The 18,482-nt window shown below is 35.9% G+C and overlaps 3 protein-coding genes across 3 annotated transcripts; 2 read left to right on the forward strand and 1 right to left on the reverse strand.

Annotated features, from left to right (window-relative positions):
- Positions 1 to 329: 329 nt before the first annotated feature.
- On the reverse strand, positions 330 to 2,841 carry LOC103958871. The gene is made up of 4 exons (XM_009371195.3): positions 2,323 to 2,841; positions 2,024 to 2,112; positions 1,429 to 1,499; positions 330 to 1,270 (listed from the first exon to the last, which is right to left on the reverse strand). Exons 1-4 carry the CDS (start codon positions 2,617 to 2,619, stop codon positions 531 to 533), a joined length of 1,197 nt encoding a protein of 398 aa, XP_009369470.2. The 5' UTR covers positions 2,620 to 2,841; the 3' UTR covers positions 330 to 530.
- Positions 2,842 to 11,138: 8,297 nt separating this feature from the next.
- On the forward strand, positions 11,139 to 14,606 carry LOC103958862 (peroxidase A2). Its single transcript, XM_009371182.3, is given in 5 exon segments — positions 11,139 to 11,432; positions 11,533 to 11,727; positions 13,802 to 13,967; positions 14,062 to 14,393; positions 14,395 to 14,606. Coding segments are annotated over 5 exon segments (1,017 nt in total). The 5' UTR covers positions 11,139 to 11,195; the 3' UTR covers positions 14,482 to 14,606.
- Positions 14,607 to 15,865: 1,259 nt separating this feature from the next.
- LOC125470849 (ORC ubiquitin ligase 1-like) lies at positions 15,866 to 18,100 on the forward strand. The gene has a single exon (XM_048570518.1). It carries the CDS (start codon positions 16,465 to 16,467, stop codon positions 17,701 to 17,703), a length of 1,239 nt encoding a protein of 412 aa, XP_048426475.1. The 5' UTR covers positions 15,866 to 16,464; the 3' UTR covers positions 17,704 to 18,100.
- The last annotated feature ends 382 nt before the right edge of the window (positions 18,101 to 18,482 follow it).

Here is an 18,482-nt window from a genome sequence, read left to right on the forward strand (position 1 = left end):
ATTAACATTTTATATTGATTTTTTTATAGAAATAATAAAACAAAAAATAATGAGAATACAAAATGTTAACGTGGTTTAACTGTGACCACAAAATATAAGAGGGGATGGAAAGAGCATGGGATGAGGAGAGCAGACAATCCATCCCAAAAGAACACAGTAACAACTGGGTCTCTGTCCTCTCCTGAGGTAGTTCCCACATTCTATATAAAATTCTTAGTTAAAGTATAGTTTCCGATATATTAAAAATTAAATAGACCTGATCGCATGTACTTGTTTAATACTAAACAAAAGCACTAATTAAAACACAAAGATTAAAAAAGATGAGGACGACAATGATAAATCCAACACTTTATCCAGCAGCTGTTTATATATATAAGAATCTCTCACATATTGCAAGTTGAAGCTAGTTGCACCAAGTTCACACTCCTAAATTAATTAACCTCAAATACTCTCTCTCTCTCTCTCTCTCTCTCTGAGTTACAACGAATAAAATCCCCCATTTATTTGCCCACATATCCTTTTGTTTTGACCTACTTGTTATTATCCTCATCCTCATCAGCCACTACTGAAATTGCACTACTATTTGTTTGACCTAGCAAGCTGCTCATGGATCGGGCTTTAACAATCCCAAGCTTCATCCGCTTCTTTGTAACCAGCAATGGCTTCTTCTCTTCCTCTTCACCTTCATTTCCTTTACCTTCACGGATATCATGATCATCCAGCAGCACAACAGCTTTGGTGTCTTCTTTCCGCGGCGACTCCAAGGATAATATTCTAGATACTGATAATTGCTTAAACTCAGTCTCAGTGGAAGCAGCTCTAGTAATAGTAGAAGTGGTAGTAGTAGTAGTTGCCACTGCCGTCGACCGGCTTCTAACACTATTCATGCTCCTCAACCTACCCTTGCCCAAGTGATGCTCGCAAAGAGCGTACCCAACAAGTGTTTGTTGGAAACACCTCCATCCTCTTCCATTAACGCGACTGCACCGCGACCCCTCCATGACTGCACCTCCTCTTGCCCTCTTTCTTGTTGCACTAACACCACTACCGACTCTATTGTCATCACTGACATGATCGTCTTGCTTCTGATAATCATCTTCACCTTGTTGCTGTCGAGGTACACTTTTCTTGTTCGTTTTCGTTTTCATTGATTTCTTGTCTTTCTGATCATCCATTATCGTCTGTCTGATATTATTCTCTCCACTCTCGAAGCTCCCTCTTCGCTTCTTCAATGGAAACGCTCTCTCTCCTTGAAACCAACTCCCAGAAGCTATACATACATAGATGAATGCAAACCACCAACAGTCACAGTATGAATACCAATAATTGATACAATGCAAGGAAGAAATGGTAGAGACTTAAATTTTTTTGAATAATTTGTGTACATAATATATATATATATATATGGAAATAATATGAATATTTCACCTGGGTGAGAAGAACTAGACGACCCCGAAGCAAACCCCATTAATGTTTCTGCAACCAATATGCTTTCCTCCCTAAAAGAAACAAGCACACCCAGAAGATCGATGGACCAACAACCACACACGATACGTAGATCAAATTCTAGTCCAGGTGAAAAAAAGGAAAAAGTAACCCAGAAAATAAGAAGTGCAACATGTATATATATATTTAGAGTTTACGGTGTCGGGGACCATATTATATTAACCTATGCTAACGTGCACCGCATGGGTACATTTGTTAGGCCAAATATAAGGAGGAAGGAAATAAAACAAAATAAATAAAAAGGAGCAGCTAGCTAGAGGATTAGATTAGATGGGAAGGTATTGGTGGCTAGCCAAAGCTGATATAAAAACAGTATTTCCACTTGCACTAAAAATATTTTCTTCTCTTTTTCACTCCTTTTATTTTTACTTTTAATAAGGTGGGTAGGTAAATAAATCAAGTCTCCTTTCTATTGACCTTTTTTACTACAAGAAATTTCATGAAAGATGAGAAGAGATTACATGAAATATTGAAAGAATTGATAACTTTATTTATTTTCTCCATCTATCTTAGTTACCTGATTTCATCATCCTCATTTCCCTTCTGATCTCCTCCCTCTCTTGATTCTCTCTCATCTTCTTCCCCTTTCAATATCAATGGGCGCCCCTGCAAAATTACACCAGGTATTATATATATTATATATGTATATACATATATGTGGCCTTGTATTGAAACCCCAATGACGGGTGCAAATTGAGAGAACCATGAAATTAATCAACACAAACAAAAGTGCACCACCATGTAATTAACACAAAAAAAAAAAAAAAAAAAAACCAACGAAAGGGTTGTGATTTGTGAGCATTAAATTTCACTAACCAAACCACAATCTTGCTTGTTCTCCTTGTGCTTATTATCTCCAGCAGCATCAACAAAACCCCAACCCTTGCCTGCTCGTCCGATCGGCGAGACGCGTTGATCGGACGGCTGAGGATGAGGATGGCCCACATGGGTAGTTTTCTCTACTGGGTTGGAGGGATTTGGAGGATCATGGCGGTGGTTGAGTTGCACCACGGGTGGTGGTGAGTAGTTGAGGTCGTGGAGGAGGGGATCTGATAAAGGCACCGGACAAAGAGACGACAGAGGGAAGGGCACCTGTCGTTTCCGGATCCTCATCGGTATTTTTTCGGATAAGGAGATATTATTATTTGAGTTTTCTCAGGCCAGATTCTGATGCTTTCAATCACACAAAAACACAGAGAAAAGATGTAGTTCCAGAGAGAGAAAGTTAGAGAGAGAGAGCGGGGGTGCAAGAAAACCCAAAACCATGTCAAAAACTACTCCAAGAGAGAGAAAGTATCAAACTTTTATTTGTTGCACCAAAGAGAGGAGAGGGAGGGAGAGAGGTGGCACGTGTGGGACAGTCGATTGGAAGGAGGTGTAGAGTGGAGGAGGGGCTGCACACCTGTGGGACAGGCTGAGCAGGTAGCCGGTAAAGGAGAGGAGCGAGGGGGACACGGTACGGACGATTACTGCCAGGGTGGAAGGGCGAGGACGAAGAGAATACAAAATGATGGGAGTGGGTAGTTTTATCGTTTATACTTTTAAGAATGCATTGGTGGGTCCCATATACCCTTTGAGATGGGAAAGGATCCTCTCGGAATCTCATTCTCCTAATCTACAAAGTTCGAGGATCCAGACTATTGAAATTTGATCTAACAGTTATAAACAAGGATTCACTTTAAAAATTATAATAACTTTAACCGTTGAATTAAATTTCAATAGCCATGACCTCCGAACTTGGTGGATTAAAAAGAAGAGATCTGGAGACGCTCCATTTCCTTTGAGATATAACGACGACCTAGATCAGATGCCTTTCTTTGATTTTTCTTCTAATTTTTGTTTTGAAATGTTAAGGAAACTCTCTCAAATATGAAATTATTTATGAATTTTTTGTTATTTTATAATTTAACGTCAATTTTCGTGTCAATATTATAAAATAGTTTAAGCATTTTTTTAATTCTTGTTCAAAGAAATTGAGGATAAAAAGAAAACTAGTTTCCTAACTCTCCCCACTACTATCCTCTATCCAGTATCCACCATATATTCTTATTTGGCGCAATTTGTGACAGTGAAAAGAGATGGGGATTTTCAAATTTTATGAAGAATGATGTATCAACAAAAGATCACGATAGCGTTATTCTCGTGTTGTGCAAGTTTCTTTTGCTCATTTTTTGGATATTTTACAGTGCCTTGAAGTAATGTAATATATAGGTGTTTAACCGCTAGATATTTGTTTAAAGATATCAAAATCAAGGTCTGATATTTTCTTCTAATTTTTATGGGTATGGAGAAATTTGAAACGTTTTTTTTTTGCGGTAGTGTTTCCAAGGCTGAAGAACAATGCATCCACAAGCTTTTTTGCTCATGTGCAAAGTTCTGTTCCTGGTTTCAGATGTGGACAGTGGCTCCATGCCTTTGCGTAGACGTTGAGTGTATTTGGTGTAGTCATTAGTCTACTTCTACGGGGACAGCAACCCGCTATGCTTCCAAGATCAATATTGGGATTGGAACCCAAATCGCATGCCAATTTTTTTATAAGCCTAATCACATACCTTAATCACATTAATTAGGAGGAAACAAAAGGATAATTACTTGGGTTAATACTTGAATCATGACCCTCCACTTGACAATGTTTACACCAAGTGGGTATTAAGAGTTGGCTAAGCCCCCTAATGGGCAAAATGTGGTTCAAACTCGTTTTTGGTAAGAATCGAACCTAAGACCGTAGTACTAAATGGTTGATTGTCCACATATTTAGTATATACAATAGCTTAATTTTTCGTAGTATGTATTTGTAATAGAATGTATAAAATGCATATTGATTCGGTGTTCGATTTCCCCTCTCTATCGCTATTGACAAAGAGAAAGCTAACTAGATATATTTATGTTCTATTAATTCGTAGGTGAGAGATATACCTTACATATGGGTTTTTGTCTTCACTTAGTCACTACAACAAATTAATTTTTGGACTTTTGCAAGTGTTTTCCACGTACAAGTCTTTGATAACGTCATGTTTTAGAAAAAGGAAAATAAAAAAATAAAAAAAAAGCACTTCAAATCAATATTTTAGAATAAAAAAGTCTTACGGGCTTTGTAACGAAGGAATCGTACTAGAAGAATTTCATAACTAATAATCAATTAAGAGCATGACATGTGAATAAAATGAGGAGTACTTTTTTTTCTTCGATTAAGTTCTTGAAGTGTTTTGTAAAAAAAAAATTATAGTTTAACGATGTCTTTTATAATTACTATTCTTTGGGAAGATTACCGATACAAAAGATTTATTTTTTAGGTTGTTTTTGTGGAGTTTTGAAATGTAGTTTTCATGATTTTCTCATTGCATCATAATTAATGTATTTGTAACTGTTCTATATTTCTTGGTCTCATTTCTTGTTCACTTCAACTCCCATTTGAAGGAGAAGAACCGAAAATAAAAAGTGAAGAACAAACTTTGAAGCACAATCTTTGGGCTTTTTTCCACTTAATTGTTAAATACCAGGCCTTTAAAACCTCCATATAGCCCAATATACGATCCAATAACATGACCTCTGTGTCCATGTGAGATCCATGGTTGCGCCAACGTCTAGTCCAGTAAGCTAAAAATTGGTTGACCAAAAAAAAAAAAAAAAAAAACCTTACTTTAAGGGTTGTATTAATACCCCACTTATTGTTGAATATACCCTATATACTTAATACACTTCATATTTGTTTTTTCTCTTAAAAAAATTTTTTTTTTTTAACGAACGATTTTATCTATATTAAGAGGGTGAGGGAGTGGGCTAAGCCTCACAATGGGCTTGTAATAATGTGGTTCTCATTCGTCTATGACGAAAATCGAACCTAAGACTTGTCACTTACAAGTGAAGAGAAATACCACTAGACTATAATACTAGGTGACAATTAAAGATCCTAATACACCCCACATACTTCTTTATATATCCTCAGACCCCATACTCTCGATCTACACATTATATGTTATACATAATCCCACATTTTTTATATACACTCCATATTTTTTGCATTAGGTGCAAATGAAAGATCATGGAAGTACCCTTCTTCTTGTTTTAAGATCATGTCCACAGAAAATGGTGTGTGCAGTTGTGCCTGCAAGCGAGACATATGGGGAGAGCCAGAAGAGGTGTCTAGCTCTTGGGTGCTAAACAATCTCTGCAGTTTTTGTTTCTGCATTTTAATTCGTACCAAAACAAAAACCCATGAACAAAAAACAGAAAAACTTATTAAAACTTTTAGTCTTATTCAAGATATTAGGCTTAAATAAATATTATTGTTTCCTGGGAACCGCAAGCAGGTATTTGGGAAGCAAAAGAAATGCCTCCTTGAAACCTGCTATAGGCAGGCCGCAGTTACATTGGAAAGGCTTTAAATAACACAGGCGTATGGATTAAATAACGCAAGTATTTTGTATACGCAGCAATTCTTTTGCTCTTTGCAGTATATGTAATTTAATCAGCATTCATTAAACGAATTCGATCTTACCCTAAATTCTCTTTATCGAAAGAATTATCTGTCACTTTATATAGGGACACCGATCTTGGTGGAATTACTAAAAAAAATGAAAATTTTGAAGTTTTACCTGATATGAAGCTTCTAAAACGTTGAGTTAGTGTTCCATTAGTAAAAAATAATGTTTTTCAATCAACATGTTTGTAGTTTTATTGGTTAGGATTTTGTTCTATAATTTGGTTGGGGGGGGGGGGGGGAGGGGGAGGAGGAGGGTGAGAGGGGTTTTTATGTTTTTTAAAACCTTTAGAAGGTCGAAATTGTTGTTGTATAGAAGGGTATAGAAGTCATTTAATATTAAATTTTAATGTGGGGTATATTCAGCATTGTACGAGATGAGTACTTATCATAAATGGCCAAAATTTAATACTTAGTGTTTTAATTACAGAGCTTTGTGCTTATGATTATAACCGCTCGTACTATGAATCACATTGTAAAAATTATTTCTGCAAAAAATAAATTAAAACTAAGACCGTTTAGTCAATCTATTGTAGCAAATACATAGATTATTCGTGTCACATCCCAGCTTGGGGTGGATCACTTCCCGGGCCCGCTCTACCACCGTAGCACGATACTGTCCGCTTTGGGCTTACCATTCCCTCACGGTTTTGTTTTTGGGAACTTACAAGCAACTTCCCAGTGGGTCACCCATCATAGGATTGCTCTAGCCCCCTTCTTGCTTAACTTCGAAGTTCCTACGGAACCCGAAGTCAATGAACTCTCAAAAGGCCTCGTGCTAAGTAGGGATGAGAATATACATATAAGGATCACATCCCTGGGTGATGTGGGATGTCACTGTTCGTAATGCTTTTACCAATACCGTTCATTTGTTTTTAAACATTTTGATGACTAAACGACCTTAGTTTTAATTGATTTTTTACAGATGCAATCTGTATATGGTGATTTATAATATGAACGATTTTGATTATAAACATGAACTTCTATAAATTGATAATGAACAATTTTGAGAAATTTTGAGTAGGACTTCCTACTCATCTTTGAATAGTCAAATATTATTCTTTCATAAATGTCAATTTTTGTAAATAATTTCAAATTTAGCCGAAACTACATTCGAAAAAATTCAAATACCCTGAAAATAAAGAACAATATAAACCTTAAAGTCTGAATCCTCTGAGACAAAAGTATGCAACTTTTGCCGATTCATTCACCAACAACAAAAAAATATGCAACTTTTGTAAGCTGATGAATGGATCTGGATTCATTGAGTAAAAATTATTATTGGTGTATATGAACGGTGAACTTATTAATTCCAATCGTAGCTTTCTTTAATGCTAGCGAAGAAGTAAAAAGTTTCCTTTGATCCAATACCCACCTATACAACATACAAAGCAACTGAATTTTATGGCTTATCACTGGAAATATTGTCGGCAACTGGATTCCGCGAAGATGATTAAGTTTTGGTGGAAAGAAAATTAAGAAAACCCACATCAATGACAACTCATATAGCAGTTAGAATAATTAAATGAAATCATCAGTAAAACAAGCCAAAGAGCTCCAATCAAAATCATATGGGAGTTTCTTTAGAATTCAAAGGTTTTAGTCAAATTACCCGTACCAAGTTGGGGGAATTAGAACCCATGAAAGAGGCGGTGGCTATTGTTAGTATTTTAGATATTTCCATGGTGGTGAAGCTTACTTTCCAGTTGTCAAGTTAGTGTTTCTCGGTGACAACCAAATAGTATGGGAACTTCAAGGATTTTTGTTGTATAGTGTAATTTGGTTTTTAAGTTTTGAGTATTTAAGTCTATTCAAGCACATTTCTGTTATAATTGATAGTTTTTAGAAAGGGAATTGTTATTAGCACTTCAAAAATCTTATTTTACACTTCTGTATATTTTTCTTTCTAATTATAGAAAGTTTGGAGTGCCAAATGAGATTTTTAGAGTGTTAATAACAATTCTCTTTATAAAAATAGACATTTTGAAAGGGTTGTGATTTTCACACACCCTTAACTACTTTTCCCACACCCCTTCCTATTTTTTAATACTTAATTGGTATCCTACTATTTAATCTTCCATATGGTAATTAATGAAAGATTAAATAGAGAGGGGTATATTTGGAAGATTAAATAGTAGAATACAAATTAAGTATTAAAAAATATGGAGATGTGTGAGAAAAGTAGTAAATGATGTGTGAAAATCATAATCCTTTTTGAAATTGAAGGATAAGTTTTGGCTATATATGCTACTAATAATATAAAAAGCCTACCTTAATCATATTTTCGCAAGAAACTAGGCTCATTTAGTATTCTACTAAAAAAACTTTAATTATTCTTAAAAACATTTTTCAAAGAATGCCCTAAAATAAAAAATTCAAAAACCTGTTTGGTTAATTTTTTTTTTAAATATTTTTTTTGTTTGAATTCAAACTAACTTGAACAGAAATTGGATGAGAGATAGAATTGGAAATGAGAGAAGATCGTTTGAGAGGAAATAGTGGATGAGGAGAGAGAAAGACAGGAAGAGGGCGAGGTCGTGAGGAGAGGGAAGAAAGAGACGGTGATGAGAGAGAGTAGATAAAGATAGTGAGGAGACAGAAGAAAGAGAGGGTTACGAGAGAGCAGAAAAAGAAGTGAAGAGTGAGAGAGAAGAGAGAGAGTGAGGACGTGAGAAGAGAAGAAAGAGGGTGAGGAGAAAAAGCAGAAGGATTTTGAGGAAAGAAAGCAAAAAACACAGAAAAATTCTAAAAACTTAATTTTAGTGTTTTTAAGAAATAACTTATATTTTTAAGTTAGTTTTGAATCTAATTTTTAGAGAGAGTCAGACCAAACAAGAATTTAAAGCCTAAAACTCAAAACGTGTTTTTGAATTTAAAAAGTTGAACTCAAGTAGTATACAGAACAAACCCTAAACTTTTTGGCAAATGACCAGAGAAACTCCAACTAATGTCATCATTAATGTCATTCTTTTGTGCTAATATCATCTTATTCTAAAATATGCTCCATTTCTCTTCACATAATTTCATTTTACCTCCTACAGTCTGTTGGATTGTTATTTCGTTCGAGAACGTGTCAAGCTTGGCCTCACAAGGAACAATGTGTTCCCCCTGTTGATCGACTTGCAGATATTCTCACCAATGTTCTTTTGGAACCTCGCTTTCCACTATTTCAGTCTAACCTTTGCTTTCTTAGGCCGCCAAGTTTATGGTAAAAAAATCTAGTTAGAATTTTATTGGGCCAAGTCTTATAATTCCCAAAAACTTTAAATTATTTGTACTTGTATATATAATTATATATACATTGACCCTATCACATTGGAAAAGGATCGTCATCGAATCTTTTTCTTGGGAATTCGGGGAATCCCGTGATTATAATCGTTTATCATATATCGTGCGATTAGTTTTTGTTAGGTAATATTTATATTTAATTTAAAATTTAAAATTTAAAATGATTTTTGACCGTACGATGTACGAGGAAAGGTCATGACCAGTGGATCCCCAGAAAAAGAATCTGGCGAGGATCTTCTTCCTATCACATAAACATAATATTACCCAACCCTCATATTTCTAGATAGACATTGACATGCATATATACGGATGAGGATTTTCTCCGGATTCTCTTTCTGGGGATTTTGAGGATTAATCCACCGTGTCCGTTCATCGTACATCATGCGACCAGTTTTCATTAGATACAGTTTATATTTAATTTTAAATGATTTCTAAATACACGATGTACGATGAATAAATACAATTGATTGATTCTCAAAATCCCTACAAAAAGAATATGGCTAGAATCTTAATTCCATATATACAACACCATTTGATTGACAAATTTGGCCAATCAATCTCATTAAAATATGGTTAGCTGTAAAGTAATAACAATTCTCACCAACCCACGTGTATGTATAATGCCAAAAGAGACCAGCTGGTATTGACTGAGATTAAAAACCTTTTATTTTTTTCAAATTCTTAGAATTTTGATTAATTTCATGTTACTTTGTGTGCAAAATATATTCCCTGTTCTGGAATTATGGTAGGAATGAACCCACCATATATACCCTACGTCGCTCTGATCGCGGAGAATTATTAAGCATCATCCGACAGTCAAAGCGGCTCTCCAGCCTCTCATTTGTCAAACATGCATCAATTAACACAGTGGGGATTATTTCACTTTTTTGCCAGCAATTAAATATAAAAGTCGGAGAAAGATTCTCTCTCCTCTCCTTCTATTTAAACGGTCACGATTAAGTTACGTCAATATCTTATATTAATTTTTTATAGAAAGAGAAATACAAAATAGAGAGTATGAGATGAGGGGATGAAAGGGGATAGAAAGAGGAGGGGGAAGAATCCTAATCTATAAAAGTCACATCCCCTAAAATTTATCCACACATGATGAAATTTATTAATTTGTAATCAAAATCAAAATTGGAGTTAGATTTTGATCACAGAGTGTTCTATGTTTACTAACTAGGGACGAATCAAAACGAAAGTGGGGCTCACAAGGAAAAAGGAATTCAGCTCCTCATGTTGGATGAATTGAATTCTTTGTGAGAAAGAAGGAGGAGAATGCAATGCTCTCACATAATTTCTTAAAATTCAACATCACTGTTAACTAGCATATAAAACTATGCCTTAGAATAAAGAGTTTTTTTTTTTTTTTTTTTTGGTAAAGCAAAGTTCATTCAAAGAACTAAAATATACACAAATGCCACAAATTTAATAAACAACTTCAATTGTAACCATAAATTAGTAAACTAGCAACTAATGTATATGTAACAAAATAAATATAAATAAGGATGAGTAAATCCATATCAACATAGTAGTAGTTGCTTTTTATATATATTTTTAGTAGATTAATAGCATTATTGGGTTAGACAGTAAAGTGTTAAGAAAAGAAAAATTAAGAGGAAATTGAATCGACACATGATGCATAAACGTGATTGTTTTCCACCAAGCATAGACAACATTTGCTTTTTATATTAGAAACGTAGATCTTGACTCCTATCAAAGATTTGATTGAAGCTCCACGACGTGCAAGGCGACATGCAAGGTGACTTTCAGTGTCCGTTAAACATTTTTAATCACCTTTTTTGACTTTCTTGTCTATAATTAATTTTAAATGATGTCACACTCTTCTATAAATTAGTTGCCTTATTAGCCACTAATATTGCAACCCATTGTACTGATTAAGTAGCACACAAATCAAATGTCGTCTTCTTCTTCTTCAACTACTCACTCCTTGGCATTAGCAACCACATATGTAGTAGTTTTACTTCTGCTACATGTACCTAACTATAATGCTCAACTGAACTCTACATTTTACTCCACCACCTGTCCAAACGTGACAAGCATTGTGCGCAGTACGGTTCAACAAGCTTTGCAATCTGATTCGAGGATTGGTGCAAGCCTTATTCGTCTCCATTTCCATGATTGCTTCGTCAATGTAAACATCATACTATCTATAGTACTAAATTTTCTCAAAACTTGTAGCAATAATTTATACATATAGAACTCAAATTTGTTAGTTTGTGATGTGATTTCAGGGTTGTGATGCTTCAATCTTATTGGACAAAAATGGAACCATACAACAGAGTGAGAAAGATGCAGCTCCAAACACCAACTCCACTCGAGGCTTTGATGTGGTTGACAATATCAAGACTGCTCTGGAAAATTCATGCCCAGGTGTTGTATCTTGTGCTGACCTTCTTGCGCTTGCGGCTGAAGCTTCTGTTTCTTTGGTGAGTCAGTAAGGCATATATATGTTGCCCATTTTTTAATAAATAGGGGGTGTGTGTGTGTAGCTCCTAAGAAAAAGACTTCACAATTTGCACATTTAGAGAAATTGAAACCCTTCCAATATGTCTTGATCAAAGGTGTTTCGGTTGTAAACTAAAAGCTCATCCAATTTGCTAGAGGGGGTTGCGTTTTAAATAAGGAAACCAAACAAAATATCCTTCACTACAGCTGGAGGGGAAATCGAAATTCATTGAGGTTGTTTACGTTAGGCCGTTGCAACTCCTAAACTCCAAACAAAAATTCACATATAAACTCCAAACAAAAATTCACATATATTATATCACTTTTATGTAAAATTCAAATTTTGAATAGGCTTTTTTAGTCAAAATGATTTCTAAAATTGGCATAACTCCTCACTTTAGTCACTGAGATTTAAAATTGATAGAACTAGTCCCTGAGTTTGTCCACCATCAATCATTTTGGTCATTAAGTGAAAAATATCAATTAAGTAAAGGGAAAGGATAGAAGTACCCTTGATTTTTGTCAAATCATTTTGACCCATTGTTTATTAAATTAAGGGTATTTTTATTATTTCGGTCCTTATTTGACAGAGATTTTTTATAGAATGACCAAGGTGATTGATGGTGAACATACTCAGGAATCACTTCTATTGATTTCAAATTTCAGGGATCAAAGTGAGGAGTTATGTCAACCTCAGGGACTATTGGCTAAAATGCATTTTGAATATGATGTCATGTTAGATAAAAGATGTCCATGAAGTTGTGTTTATTTACAAAATCATGCCACCAAATCTCTTATTCGTGCTTTCAAACATTTAATCTGTTTAATATATTTTGATTTTGTGTGAACTCCCCAAAGGATGAGGATCTTCTCCAAATCCAGAATCCTAAGGATCTTCACATCTTAGTCATTTGTCGTATATTGTGTGGTCAGTTTTCGTTAGGTACTATTTATGTTTTATTATTATTATTACTACCATAAAATGACGTAGATAATTTTTTTTTTTTTTAACAAACCATATTATCTACACTAAATTGGAGAGGAGGCAGGCTTAGCCTCACAATGAGCTAACAATAATGTGGTTCAAATCTTACTTTGACGAGAATTGAACCTAAACTTCTTACTTACAAGTGAATTAGGTAAAGTAACTTTTTTAAAAATTAAAAAAAGTACATACATTAACTTTGTAAACAATAAAAAATAGGTACTTTATTTTCATAATAATTAAACAGAAGGTAAGTTAATTTCATAGTAGATACATTATTTTCATATAATTATGCTGTTGGTAAATGATTTTCATATAATTAATTATACTCTACGTAATTTTTTTTTATAATATTAAACAATAGATATTGTTGAAATTAAACACTAAATTAGGTATATTCAAATTGAAATTTAATGTTGGAATTAAAAAAAAAAATTAAATTGTACATCTAGAACCAGATTTCATGGCTACAAGACCTTGCCAAATTCAACGCACATGTTCAGTTAAAACGTAATTACAAGACCTTTCCACATTAGCTTAGATGGGGGTACATTAGGGATCCAAAAAATATAAAAACTAACACACAAACTTAATTTGGAAAGTTGCTTAGTTAGATCCTTATCAATAGGTTTAATTCGGATAAGAGTAATGCTAGGGAGACCAAATTTTTTAACCAAATGATGTGTCACAAATAAAAAATAAACATGTTAATCAACTGTTAAGTTATAATTCAATTATCAATAATCACATCATTTGGTTTGCAAATTTAGTTTAAAAAATTTGGTCTCTCTAGCATTATCCTTCGAAAAAAATATAATATGAAGGGTTATACGCTAGAGAAAATGAGTTTGGTGGGGGGGGAGTCTTTATGGATTTTTTTTTTTCAATTACATTTTTTTTGTCGAAATTTTTTCAATTACATTGGAGAGAATTGAATTGTTATCTTATTCACCGCTAGGGTTGTGAATAAGAATCGAGTATAAACCAAAACCCTTTGAGCTAATCAAATGGCCTCGCATAGATGTTATAGTACGTCCGTAGTTCATGAGAATGACGTAATTACTTTGCAGTCAGGAGGCCCTTCATGGAATGTATTATTAGGGAGAAGAGACAGCCTAACAGCAAACCAGGCTGGAGCCAATACCTCTATTCCTTCACCTTTTGAAAGCTTAGCAAACATTACTTCCAAGTTTTCTGCTGTTGGCCTGAACACCAACGACCTCGTTGCATTATCTGGTAACTATGTTGCTTAATCACCAATGTTCTACTTAATTACTATTTACATTACATGTTAATTAACCCTTTATTAATACTTCATCATGTTTTGCAGGGGCACATACATTTGGACGAGCTCAATGTCGAACATTTAGCAATCGATTGTACAACTTCAACAGCACAGGAAACCCCGATCCAACACTGAACTCATCTTACTTGACCACTCTCCAACAAACATGTCCACAAAATGGGAGCGGAACTGCTCTAGCCAACCTCGATCTCAGCACTCCAGATGCGTTTGACAACAACTACTTCACAAACCTTCAAAACAATCAAGGCCTTTTGCAATCCGATCAAGAGTTATTTTCGACGGCAGGGGCTGCCACAGTTTCCATTGTTAATAGCTTTAGTAGCAACCAGAGCGCCTTCTTTGAGAGCTTTGCTCAGGTCGATGATCAATATGGGAAATATCAGTCCACTAGTGGGAACCAGTGGGGAGATTAGGTTGGATTGTAAGAATGTCAATGGAGGTTAAAGTCATGAGTGCATGAGTGGAGCACATCTAGTTCCATAATTGGGTCATAATTATATTTGATAGATGAAGGTTTTGTGTTACAAACTATACGATCCAATAAGCAATAATATAAACACTGTGGAGCACATCTAAGCATATTTCGTAATATTTGCCTTTTTCCTTTTTTGTTTTTAATTAAAGAGGAGTGGTAACTAATAATTTAACCAATTATTAACTTACCAGGCTTGTAAAACCTACATATGGCCCAACTATACGATCCAATAACATGACAACGGTGTCCACGTTTGATCCATGGTTGCACTAATTTCGAGCCCATTCGGATAATAATTGGTTAAATCTTTTTATTTATTTTTATTTATTTTTTTGTTTGTTGAGTGTTTCTAATAATTGGTCGCTAGATGATTTTAGCTATTAGATTAAAATTTACGTCACTGGGTAATTTTTTTTTTTTTAACTATTAGATTTGATCTCCTTCAATCACAGCCATAGACTTATAAGTATAAATAAATAAAGGGAAGTGTTATTAGCACTTCAAAAATCTCATTCTACACTCCTCACAAATGTAGTTTTCTTTCTAAATATAGAAAGTTTGAAGTGTAAAATGAGAAATTTAAAATGCTAATAACAATACCCTAAATAAATAAATAAAAGAATTGGAAATATAACGGTTGGATCAACCAACATTCATATTTTATTTGGGCCGTTGGTCAACCAAGGAGTCGGTGGCTCTACTCAAGAGTGGCCAACATGCCTGACTACATGGGCCCTACTATGCTTCCGTCTGGAGTGCGGCGTGTCTCCTGCGTTTGAGTGTGGGGCGTTTGGGGGTCAGACGCGCATGTCCATGCACATGGGTGGATCCAAGTGAATTAAGCCAGGCTTAATTCTTAGGTGCAATTTGGCCCAAATAATTATTTTCACCCCATGGTTGTTTTAGCCCAATGTCTGGAAATGACTTGGGTGGGATTATTTAAGGGAGTGTGCTATCCACACATATATTTTTACTTCACACATTTTTTCTTAATTTCTGTCAACTGATTTTCTTCGATTCTTCAATTCAATTCATTTGATTTTCTTATAATGCCTGAGACATGATCATCTTAAGTTGTTCCAAAGTCAGTTGAAGGAACTTGAAAGTTCCATTCTGGTGCCCAAAGTAATGCCTAGTGGAAACTCAATTTGAGCCACTTGATTTGCAGTCCAAGCTGGTCCGCACATTCCATCACAGCCGTTCATCACAATCGTCATCTTCCCAAACAAAGCCTTGACTCTAAACGCCAACGCAAGGAATTTGCAGGACAAGCTGGTCCACACATTCCATCACAGCCGTTCATCACAATCATCAACTTCCCAAACAAAGCCTTGACTCTAAAGGATCATCTCTCTCTCTCTCTCTCCTGCCCCAGTGCCCGGTCCTAAATTCATTGCCCACACTTATCCATCTAATCCCTCTCTCTGTGGACTAGATCGCTGATTAGAAAAAGAGGGTCATTCATGCCGAGTCGACTCGGGCCAGACTCACCTCAGGCGGTCGCCAACTCGCTCTCGAGCTCACTCCAGGTGTTTAATCATGACCCAGGGGTTTATTTTCTTTAGTATTTCGTTTTCTTTGCTTCTGAAACCCTAAAATTTACCTCCTAGAAATTGATAGCATGGTAGAAATGCATCAAAGTCGCCAACTTGATGGCCTAATCGTAACTTGACTTGCTGATTTCTATGTTGGGGATGAAGTTTCCGATTTTGGTTCGCTCCCATTAGGGTTTTTTCCCACCTCGGTTTCTTCAATTTTATGGGGTTTCATACGGATTTGTTCGTATTTTTAATTACGATTAGGGTTTTTTGAACTGTGCGCCAAATGTTGTTCAGTTTGGGTACTTTTTGTGGTTCTGTGATTTGGGTTTCTTCAGTTTTGTGATGAAGCTAGGGTTTCTGATCTGGGTTTGTTAAATTTGTGATCTAATAAGCCTTTTGGGTCTATTTGTGATGGGTGAGGAGACATCTGATGCAATGAACCTTGACCTGAATCTGGCTCCTGGTCCTGATGTCGGCTCGATGTTGAATGAGCCTGTAAATTTGGATACTTGGATTGATTCGCCTTTTCACAGAATTGCTGAAGCTGTGAGGCGGCAGTGGACATGGTCGCCACCTGAAGGGCGGAACATTTCCATGGAGTTGAATGAACTGATGGTCAATTCTGGTAATTCAAGTACATTACAACCTGGTGAGGGTAGTGTTACTGCAGAAGAAAGAACGAGTGACGCCTCCAAGACATGCGAAAATAACAACGGGATTTTGGAAAATGAGAATTCTGTGAATAAGGATGATGTTGAAAAGGGCGGTGGCAGTGATGGGAGCTTTTTCGATTGTAATATTTGTTTGGACTTGGCTAGGGACCCTATTGTAACTTGTTGTGGTCATTTGTTTTGTTGGCCATGCATTTACCGTTGGTTACATGTGCAAGATGCAAAGGAATGCCCTGTTTGTAAGGGAGAGGTAACAATGAAGAATGTCACCCCAATCTATGGTCGTGGAAACAATGTGCGTGAGCCAGATGACGACTCAAATCTTAAGATCCCTCTTAGGCCTCATGCACGTCGGGTTGAAAGTTTGAGACAAAGCATTCAGAGGAGTGCATTAACTTTTCCAGTAGAGGAGATGATTCGCCGTCTTGGTAACAGATTTGATTTGACTCGGGATGTTATTCATCCATCAGAGCCTGAGAATGCCCGGGAAACAGCAGAAAGAGCTAATTTGTTAAATAGGATTCTGACATCTCGAGGACTGCGCAGAGAGCAAAATCCAGTGGCAGTTGCAGATGATGTTGTGGATATAACGCAAAGCAACATGTCTGGCCTTGAAACAAGGGAAAACCACCAACTTCAGTCCTTGCTACTTAGAAGGACACAATCGCACAGAGCAACACTATCTTCTCTCTCGTCTGCATTGAGTTCTGCTGAAAGGTTAGTTGAGTCATTTTATCGTAACCATCCTACACCTCCAGGTAGAAATCAAGAACAGCAGCCTGCACCAGTTGATGATAGAGATTCTTTCTCAAGTATTGCGGCAGTTATAAATTCAGAGAGCCAACTGGACACAGCTGTGGAAATTGATTCCATGGTTTCCCTTTCCACTTCGTCTTCCAGAAGAAGAAATGATTCGTCAAGAGTTTCGGACATGGACAGTGGAGATTCTCGTGCCCACCGAAGAAGAAGACTGAACTGAAAGCATCTTCTTCAGTTCACCAAACACAATCTTGTATGTGCTCTGTAACTTTTGTTTTATTCCCCCCCCCCCCCCCCCCCCCTCTTTAAATGCCGTTCCCAGTGCAGACTCTAGGAAGTATTCACCTTTTGCCGTAACCTTTGTCCTTTGATTTTGTTGAGGTGTGATTATGCAACTTCCGCCGCTATGTGCTTGATTTATTTGGTTTTAGATTTTCAGTATAATGATCCTCCCTTAACCGAAGGATCGTAGGCTTTCAATTTGCATGGCAAATCATTGTACACTACTTGTACTAATAGTAGGCCGCTTTCATAGTTCCATTGTAAATAAACTAGTGAACTTCTTATGCTAGCAGTCATTTGGGATAATTCTCTATAAGATTGCTTGCCTCTGTTAATCCTTTAATTATGTGGAAAACCTGCATACCTTGTACTTTTCTTTTTGGATATCCAGGCATATAAACTGCCCTTGCTTCCCAACCCTGTCAGTTCGATTCAACGCTCAAAAGCTTGACATTGGGGTATACAGCTTTTTCAGCTTTGATCATGTGTAACTAGAAGAAATTGTTATCAGCGATGCTCATGGTAGACCAGGTCCCTCAACCGTTGAAAAGTACATAGTACTCATTTTATTGTCAACCCTTTAGATCTGCTTCTATGCTTAACCAGAAAAACTCTAAATCTAGCCCAAGTTGTATAGATGTGTATTAAACCCTTCGTATTTTGTTTATAGAACTGTCTTGTCAGACTCTGAAAGTAGGGACTAGGTAATGAATTCTG

Source organism: the organism of the source record quoted next, unplaced genomic scaffold (assembly GCF_019419815.1).
Source record: "Pyrus x bretschneideri cultivar Hongxiangsu unplaced genomic scaffold, Pyrus_bretschneideri_v1 Contig53, whole genome shotgun sequence".
Taxonomy (NCBI): domain Eukaryota; kingdom Viridiplantae; phylum Streptophyta; class Magnoliopsida; order Rosales; family Rosaceae; genus Pyrus; species Pyrus x bretschneideri.

Excerpts from the sequence above, each read along its gene's own strand:
- LOC125470849 (XM_048570518.1), top strand. The coding sequence starts at position 16,465 with ATGGGTGAGGAGACATCTGATGCAATGAACCTTGACCTGAATCTGGCT.
- LOC103958871 (XM_009371195.3), bottom strand. The coding sequence starts at position 2,619 with ATGAGGATCCGGAAACGACAGGTGCCCTTCCCTCTGTCGTCTCTTTGT. Across the intron at positions 2,113-2,322 it reads ACAAGCAAGATTGTGGTTTG|GGGCGCCCATTGATATTGAA; the intron begins GTTAGTGAAATT and ends GTAATTTTGCAG. Across the intron at positions 1,500-2,023 it reads AATGAGGATGATGAAATCAG|GGAGGAAAGCATATTGGTTG; the intron begins GTAACTAAGATA and ends TGTTTCTTTTAG.